The sequence below is a fragment of the Hippoglossus hippoglossus genome, chromosome 6 (genome assembly GCF_009819705.1).
Source record: "Hippoglossus hippoglossus isolate fHipHip1 chromosome 6, fHipHip1.pri, whole genome shotgun sequence".
In the NCBI taxonomy this organism is placed as follows: domain Eukaryota; kingdom Metazoa; phylum Chordata; class Actinopteri; order Pleuronectiformes; family Pleuronectidae; genus Hippoglossus; species Hippoglossus hippoglossus.
The window spans coordinates 15,524,518-15,533,556 of record NC_047156.1 but is presented as its reverse complement, the minus strand read 5'-3'; the positions used below and the strand labels follow the sequence as shown (position 1 = coordinate 15,533,556).

Genomic DNA, 9,039 nt, shown 5'->3' with positions numbered 1-9,039 from the left:
CTCAAATATTTTTTAACTTGATTTCGAAAAACTCTAGAAAAGTTTTTCATCCAAAAAGAGATTTACTTCGAGCTGTTACACCTTCATGTTTAATGTCTTCCTGGGATGATTCAAATGTTTCCTACGTATGTAGACACTTGGTCTTTGAACCTTTAGAGTACCTGCATTTATTTACAGTGAGGCCGCTCTGGCGTCATGACGATAGCACAGGCTGGTATCATGTTCTCTTTTAACTTTTTCCAAACATCATGGGATGTTTTCTGTCTAAGAGGGTCTTTCTTTCAATACCTTAAGATATACAACACATATCTTCAGATATACTGTATACTGCATAATGTTTTGCAGTTTTTATGTTTTTGGTGAAAGGATCTTCCAACATCTGATGTGTCACATACACTTCTGTCAAATATGAAAACCTTCAGTGCTATTAAAACTACTAATGATCATGCATTCTATATTTGTTCAGATCTTGTGTATTTCTTATGAATTGACTTGATGTGGCTGAATGACACATTGCTGGTATCAAGAAAAAATATATTTAGTTTTTCTATGACAGTGCACCATCATATATAATAAAGTCTGAGAGCATCTTCCCATTCACTTGAATAGGAAAGTGGTATCGGGGTTTTGGACCCTACTGCGTAACTCACACATATTTGATTATTAGATATGTAGATATATACAGTCAGTCATATTTAAATGGCCTCTAATCAATTCCCACCTCTAAAATATTTGTTTCAGTAATTGAGTAAATAAGAATTATTTTCTGTTGTGTCGATGAGTGACCGACAGGATCTTCTGCAGGAAAATATTCAGTTCACTTGATATTTAACTTTGGGCATCTGTGAAATAGCAAAGGGACCAAAGAAAATAATAAAACTGGGAGGAGTTGAGATCATAAGATAAACTGGAATTGCACTCATAAACATCCGCCAAGGCCCAACAGTCACCTTAAATTCAATCGAGCGCAAAGTTAATTTCACTCACGCATATAGTTAATATTATTCTCCTAAATTTCCTCAATGTGCCTGATTTCTTAATGTTGAAAAACGCTCTATCTCACAATGTCTAATGCAGATCTGGATTCACAAACCCACAAACAAACAATTGAACAGGGGTGAAATAACCAAATCCTTGATAGAAGTAATAAAAGTCCCACTTGTATAGCCTGTCCTGTATTATATGATTGGAAAAAACGTCCAAACTTTCACCCATAGTCATAATAAATAAATAAAAATGTCTAATTATGAAATAAATTAGTAAAACAAAAAGACACTTCATTACATATATATTGAGGTTTGATTTTTTTTTAATTCTTAAAAGGATGGTTCACACAAAAAAGAAAAATTCACTCATTAAGTGTTCAATCCAATCCAAATACAATACAGTGGTGACCTCTTCTAAAACGTAAAGAAACAACAGAACAATTTGAATGTCTGGGATTATCGACACTTGGATGGCACCACAGGAGCAGTATAGAGGCATTTTATGTTTTTGTTCTGCTGTTTTTTTTACATTTGAAGAAGTTGTCACCATTTACTTTAATTGTATTGGATTTGGCTGCCACACTGTTTACCCCTGAGACTCTTAAAGTGTTTTGTGGACTCGGACACTTCACCCACCCCTCCATCGGCAGAGTGGCGAGTACATAATGAGTGAATTTTCATTTTTTGATGAACTCTACCTTAAAATAATGGGTTATACACTGCAGAATCATGACATGGCATAAAAATGATCTTGAGTTAGTAGCAGAGAAAGGATCATACATTTTCATACACTTTGGATTACACTTCTAAAAGTAAAATCACTTCGAACAGTTTGCCTACAGGCCAAATAGGTCGACTGCAGATGCCATCTCCCTCACCCTTCACACTGCCCTCTCCCGCCTGGACCAGAGGGACACATATGTGAGAATGCTGTTCATTGACTACAGTTCAGCATTCAACACCATCGTTCCCCTGAAGCTCGTCACCAAGCTCAGAGACCTTGGGTTCAACATCGCCCTCCGTGATTGGATTCTGAACTTCCTGACGGGCAGACCACAGGCGGTGCGGATAGGCAGCACCATATCCTCCACCCTGACTCTAAACACCGGTGCCCCCCAGGGCTGAGTGCTCAGTCCTCTCCTGTACTCCCTGTTCACGCATGATGATACGACTGTCATAGGCCTGATCACCTGCGACAATGAGAAGGCCTACAGAGAGGAGGTTGGAGCCCTGACATCTTGGTGCCAGGACAACAACCTCCATCTCAACGTCAGCAAAACGAAGGAGCTGATCGTGGACTACAGGAAGAGACAAGGAGTAGAACACGCCCCCCTCTCCATCAACGGGACTACGGTGGAGCGAGTCAGCAGCTTCAGGTTCCTTGGGGTCCACATCAGTGATGACCTGACCTGGACCCACCACACAGACTCCATCAGGAAGACGGCCAGACAGCGGCTCTTCTTCCTCCGCAGGAAGGCTCAACATGGATGCCAGGATTCTCTGCAATTTCTACAGGTGCACCATAGAGAGCATCCTGACTGGCTGCATCACCGCCTGATATGGCAGCTGCACCGCCCTGAACCGTAAGGCTTTACAGAGGGTGGTGAAGTCTGCACAGCACATCACCAGGACGGAGCTACCATCCATGGAGGACCTCTACAACCAGCGGTGTAGGAAGAAGACCAACCGGATCATCAAAGACCCCTATCACCCCAGCCATAAACTGTTTTGCCTGCTGCCGTCTGGCAGACGGTACCGCAGCATCCGGGCCCGCACCACCAGGCTCAGAGACAGTTTCATCCCCCAGGACATAAGACTTTTAAACTCCTCCAAACCAGCACCTTAGCATATTTGCACTATTGCACATAATTGCACCATTGTTTTTCTTTTTTTTTCTTTAGGTGTATATATATATATTTAGATATATATATTTTATTTTCTATTTTAAACTTTTGATATTCTATTTTATATTATTTTATTCAATATTGTTTTTGCTTGTAAATATTCGGAGCATTGCAATAAGAGAGCCTGTGACCCAAGCATTTCATTGCCAGAGACTGCTTAATGTAATTGTTGTGCATTTGACATTAAACTCTTGAATCCTGAATCTTGAATTCTATTCTCTGCCTGAGAGGGGCAGCAATGCGCCGCAAACAGCCTATCTGATGTCAGCTCTCACCGGAACCCATTGTCCTCACCGCTGTACCCCGCCGGAACGTTTAGAGTGTGGCGCTCAGCATGGCAGTCATGTCGGCGCTGGGCTCTTGGCTTCCAGTGTTCATGTAGTGAGGATTCGGTCAGAGATAAGACACTCTGTCATTTTTATACTCTGGTGTACATCGGTTAAAGATTATGTGTTGAGGACGGACGGAGGTTGTTCGCTGCTGTGTTGGTTTATTCGGAGGTAAAGTAAGTTTTCTGGCCACTTCTCCCTCAGGCATTTTCTCCTCTTCACTGTGAGCTGCGGCTAACTGGTTAGCTAAGTTCATGTGATGAAACCACAGCAGGCTCCTACAGTCATATTGTATTATCTATCACAGCATAGAGGCTTTGTGGGAAACAGCACATGAACTTGCTATTAGCTGAATTTGTGCTTTTATCTTAGACAAAGTGCTTCTTGCATCACTATAATATTCCTCATTGTTGTTTCTGCACCTGTCAAGAAACGATTGTGTGGTTTTGCCATAGCCTCAAAAACATTTTCTTTAAGGAATAACGTTATTCTTTGTAATCTCCTGTTCGCTCTTTCATCTGTGACACAGTGTTAAGTACATAAGACATCTTTTGTTCTCTCAGGTGTCATTTGGGACGATGGCATCACTGTCAGAAGAAGTGCTGCTGGTACTGAAGAAGGTTCGCCAGAGGAAGCAGGATGGAACACTGTATCTGATGGCTGAACGTATAGCCTGGGGTCCGGAGGGCAAGGACCGCTTCACAGTCAGCCACCTGTATGCAGATATCCGCTGTGAGTGTTGGACACCACCAGCTCACACCCAGTGCTGTGATAATGATGTGTGTTTGGTGGTGGTGTTCTTAAGCTATCATTCCTTCTCTGCACAGGCCAGAAGATCAGCCCGGATGGTAAAGCCAAAGTTCAGCTCCAGCTGGTGCTTCACACCGGCGAGAGCACCACATTCCACTTTTCTAATGAGAGCAGTGCGATCAAAGACAGAGACGCTGCGAAGGAGCTGCTGCAGCAGCTGCTGCCCAAGTTCAAGAAGAAAGCCAACAAGGAGCTGGAGGAGAAAAACAGGTGAAACAATGTTGTTTGTCCTCAGGGGATTAGGCTGGTAATATTCAGAATTTTTTTTTTTTTAACAAATTGCACAAAAAGATGAAAACCATCTGACTTAATGATACTAACAGACGTTGCCTGTGTAACATGGTACATATCCCCGTAGTGGAACTAATAAAGGACAATCTTATCATATCTTGGATGCAATATTGATTTTATGATATAAGACAAGAAACTATCTAAAACCTCATATAATTTCATGATATAGATTACATATTTTCTTGTCTGAAAGGAAGGATTACAAGCAATTAACAACGTTCTTTGAACTTAATATGAAGAAAAAAAAAACAATTAGAGTCTTCAAGTTAACTTTACTAAAGAGGTTTAAGCAAATCATCAGAAATTTTCTTGTCCTATTTTTGAATGAAAGGAGCAATAATCATCTCTCAAATGTTATTGCTTTATTTTTCCTGCAGGATGCTTCAAGAGGATCCTGTGCTTTTCCAGTTATATAAAGATCTAGTGGTGAGCCAGGTGATCAGTGCGGAGGAATTCTGGGCCAACAGGTTAGGGGGCGTAAACAACGCAGACCCAGCACTGTTCAACAACAAACAGGAAGTCGGTATATCTGGAGCCTTTCTGGTGAGTTCACATCAGAGTGAGACCATACAGAATGAAAACAACCTAACCTTAAATTTCATAACTTTATTCTTTGAGAATTTAAGTTTTAATAACTGAATTTGAACAGATGTCCTTTTCATGTATTACAGGCAGACATAAGACCTCAGACAGATGGCTGCAATGGCTTGAGATATAATCTAACTGCTGACATTATTGAATCCATCTTCAGAACATACCCTGCAGGTAAACAGTTACTTCTCCACTTTGGAGTCAGATACAGTAATGATAGATCAAGAAAAGTCTACTTCCATGTCAGCTATTAATTTCAACTACAAACTATGACACTGATTTTACAGATTCACACACTGTCAGCCATCAAGTAACTGATATTAACTGTGCTTCTGCTTATCCTGATCTGAATCATAAAAGACGGGATTAAATGTCTCTATCAACTTGGATTGTGCTTGCAGTGAAACAGAAGTATAGTGAGAATGTGCCTCATAACCTGACGGAGAAGGAGTTCTGGACCAGCTTTTTCCAGTCCCATTATTTTCACAGAGACCGCATCAACACAGGAACACAGGATATTTTCTCTGAGTGTGCCAAGCAGGATGAGATGGGTAGGAGCATTTTTGTACTGGTGTCAGTACATGTCGTTTCATTACTGCAAAGTGAAAGTCAGCTTTCATGTATTAACGTTTTAAATCTGTCTCTCGCAGGGTTAAAGTTGATGGTGACTCAAGGAGTGAAGAATCCTCTGGTCGACCTCCTGTCGTTAGAGGATAAATCATTAGATGAGGTGAGATAATTGGCCAGCGGCAGCCACGTTATGCTATTCACTAGCCATTAACTTTCTTCTTCTACCTCCTCCGTCAAACTCAAAAACTTGACTTTTTTCCTGTGGCACAGGGTTATGGAGTTAGCACAACACTACCCTCAACTTCCAATGCAAACCGGACGGTGAAGGAGAGCAGCAACTCTGCCATTATAAAGCGCTTCAACCACCACAGTGCCATGGTGCTGGCAGCAGGCTCGCGAAAGGGGTGAAGACAAGTTTCAGACTCTTGGATTCCTACTTTACTTTTTAAAGAACTTCACAATAACCTGTGTTCCTCTTTTTTCTAACTGTCGTGTTTGTATAGGGAAACACCAACAGACCAAGCGAGTGAGACAAGCAGCACGGATGGAAACTCCAGGGATTCAGACTTCTTTCAACCTCCTGTAAAGAAGGTATGAGGGTTCTGTAGCTACATAAACATTTTTCAAAATTCATAAGTTCTGCTTTAACAGACTTTTTTTCTGTCTGCAAACTTTTTTAGGTTAAATTACAAGAAGCGATAGAATATGATGATCTCCAAGGGGAGAACAGACCAAAAACAGTCCCGCTGAACCTTAAGAAGTCTGACAGGTACAGTTTGTCCACGTGTATTGTTATATTTTCTTTGTTCTTGACTGGGTAAGGTAGCTGTTGTTTGCTCCAAACGGCAGGGATTAATAACACAATTGTGAATGTGAAATTAATACTTAATAAATCTGTGAAAATCTAACCTTATCCGGTCGATGATGTCTTGAAATTTCTTATTAGGAAGTCTCACTTCCTCTGGAAAGAGTGCAACATTTGTATTGTTTCATAATAGATTTGATATTGGATTTAAAGGTCAGTCATGGTTTCTCTATGCTAACTATCTGTAGTTCAAGTGAATGGGAAAGTGTTCTCAGACTCTCAGACCCCACTGTAAGTTTCGGGTAGAGGGGATTGGATGTGCTTCTGTTTTGCAGATTCATGTTTAAAGCTGCTAAAACGGACACATTTTCCCCCTCTGGACATGTTTTGATATGTTTTCTCTATCCTTCTCCTTATAAGGTACGCTCATGGTCCAGTGCCACTTCAGTCCCAACAATATACAACTAGCCAGGAAATCATCAACTCTGTCAACTACATCCGCCATGAAATGGCCAATTACAAACCCAACCTCACTCAGGTTAGATCATTCACCGTCTCGACAATCTTATAAAAGACGAAAATCAAACCTGAAAATGTGATTTAAGTTCATTTATTTATGATTGTGCTGTTTTCTTGTGATTTTAAGAAATAATCTACAGTTTCAGGTTTTGCTGTAAAGTTAGGAATATGTAAACTGTTACGAACATGCCACCACAATGTTTCACATCAGTTAAACTCCTCACAGGTGTTGTCCAGCACAGCAGCGACTTCAGCCATCACTGCACTTTCTCCAGGTGGCGTCCTCATGCAGGCAGGAACACAGCAAGCCATAAATCGTAAGTTATCATTGAATTACATTAATATTACTTACTGGGAAAGTTGGTGACCGTGAGAGCCTGTAGCACTTCTGACATGTGTGAGGCAGCTGAACTGCTGTTGAGCAACACATCTATCGTAACATGGAAGTAGGAATTATTTATGGCAAAAAAGACACTCATTTCATTCATTTACTCTAAAGTTTGTGAAGTTTCCACTGAACCATTGATCTGATGTTGTATTCACCTGAATCTTGTAAATATCATTGTCTCATCTGAGAGCTTTATCTGAATATTTGGTCTTGCTCTCATTTTTTTTCAGAGATGATACCCACTGATGTTCAAGGAGAGTTGAAGCATCTCTACGTAGCTGCTGGAGAGCTATTAAGACACTTCTGGTCCTGTTTTCCTGTAAACACTCCATTTTTGGAAGAGAAGGTAATGCATTTTTAACCCTATTCAAAGGAAGTAGAATTGATATTGTCACCCAGGTTGTTCCTTATTACCTTTCTTGACGCAGCAAAAAAGTAAATTGCCACTTCTAATAATTTGTCTAATAGTGCAAACAGATGAATCATTAAAATTCCTTCATGGTTTTATAAAATATAAACCACACTTTTGCATAACTGTAGGCAACAGCGGGTAAATTTAACACAAAGCCAATCATAGATATTCATGCCCTTTGGACTTTTTGTTTTATTGTTTCACAACATTGTTTACCATTTCTTTTAGCATAATCACATTTATAGTTTTTTTGTATATTATAGTTGTAGATACTAAACTCATTATGTTCTTTTCACAAAGGTGACAAAAATGAAGACAAACCTGGAGAGATTTCAGATGACCAAGCTTCGACCTTTTCAGGAGAAGATTCAGCGCCAGTACTTAAGTACAAATGTGAGTCTCTAAGGTATTACTGTTTACACAGTGGTTTTCACCAGGTAGCACTTCCCGGATATTAAATCTCTTAAATGTTCCCTCAGCTCACAGGGCACTTGGAGGAGATGCTGCAGACGGCCTACAACAAGTTCCACGCCTGGCAAACCCGTCGGATGATGAGGAAAACCTGAGGTCTGACGGCTTGTCAACAAAGAGGACAAGAAAGTCATTAAAGTGTACGGACATATGACCTGTGAAGGTCCCGCAGACTGCTGTGAAGAGCGCAGTCTGATGGGACACAGTCCACTGGGATTTAATGATGGGGATGTAGATGGACGCTGCCACATCCCCAGATGCTCAACAGACTAATTGCATCTCAGTCACAAAAAACTGTAATTAGTTACTTTCTCCTTAGTTTGTTTCCTCAGTGTTTGAGAGACTGGTGGTTGAACAGGACTTTTTAAATGGTGTAACATGACCAAACTGCAGATGGAAATGGTTAAAAAAGGCTCTCAGGACAACAAGCTGAGGTGTGAGATGCAAGCGGAGGACTGCCAACAGAGACAGAGAGGAGGGCTTGGACATGACGAGGAGCCCCTCTGAACGCCGGCTCGCTTTGTGGAAGAAATTCTGAAGCAAAAAACAGGGGGAAGTTAATATAGCAATACTGTAAAGACGTTTCACACTTGAGTGCATTAATGTGTGTAAGTGAACTCACACTGTCACTGGTTTGTAATGTCTGCACCTTCTGTCTGCACTGGACACCAAAATGTAAGTGAATTAAAGTGAAGCTTTTGTTTATGTCCACATGTCTGATCAAACTGCAATATTTCATCAATCCCCTGCACCTCCACTCATTCATGTTTCTGGTCATTTGTCTCTGTTTTTATAAGATGGATTGTTTTTAATACCATGCTACATTTTAAAATACAGCATATGGAGCTGTGTATTGTTGTCTTCTTACATTAATTTAATGGTTTTGGTTTTTTTAAGACTTGTCTGCACATCCAGTGCAGCCACTGGGGAAAGCTACTAATTCATGTTTTTTTTAACAACTTT

General features: G+C 40.6%; 1 protein-coding gene across 2 annotated transcripts; it reads left to right on the top strand.

Moving 5' to 3' along the window:
- Positions 1-3,197: 3,197 nt before the first annotated feature.
- On the top strand, positions 3,198-8,927 carry gtf2h1 (general transcription factor IIH, polypeptide 1). Of its 2 annotated transcripts, none has more exons than XM_034587033.1 (15): positions 3,198-3,395; positions 3,783-3,951; positions 4,047-4,239; positions 4,698-4,863; positions 4,992-5,085; positions 5,313-5,462; positions 5,562-5,641; positions 5,752-5,885; positions 5,985-6,072; positions 6,162-6,250; positions 6,707-6,824; positions 7,032-7,122; positions 7,424-7,539; positions 7,906-7,998; positions 8,085-8,927. In XM_034587033.1, the coding sequence occupies exons 2-15, from the start codon at positions 3,798-3,800 to the stop codon at positions 8,169-8,171; spliced, it is 1,653 nt and encodes a 550-aa protein (XP_034442924.1). In that variant the 5' UTR covers positions 3,198-3,395; positions 3,783-3,797; the 3' UTR covers positions 8,172-8,927. The 2 variants fall into 2 exon arrangements, with proteins under 2 accessions (XP_034442924.1, XP_034442922.1); XM_034587031.1 differs by having other exon boundaries at positions 3,199-3,390.
- Positions 8,928-9,039: the final 112 nt, after the last annotated feature.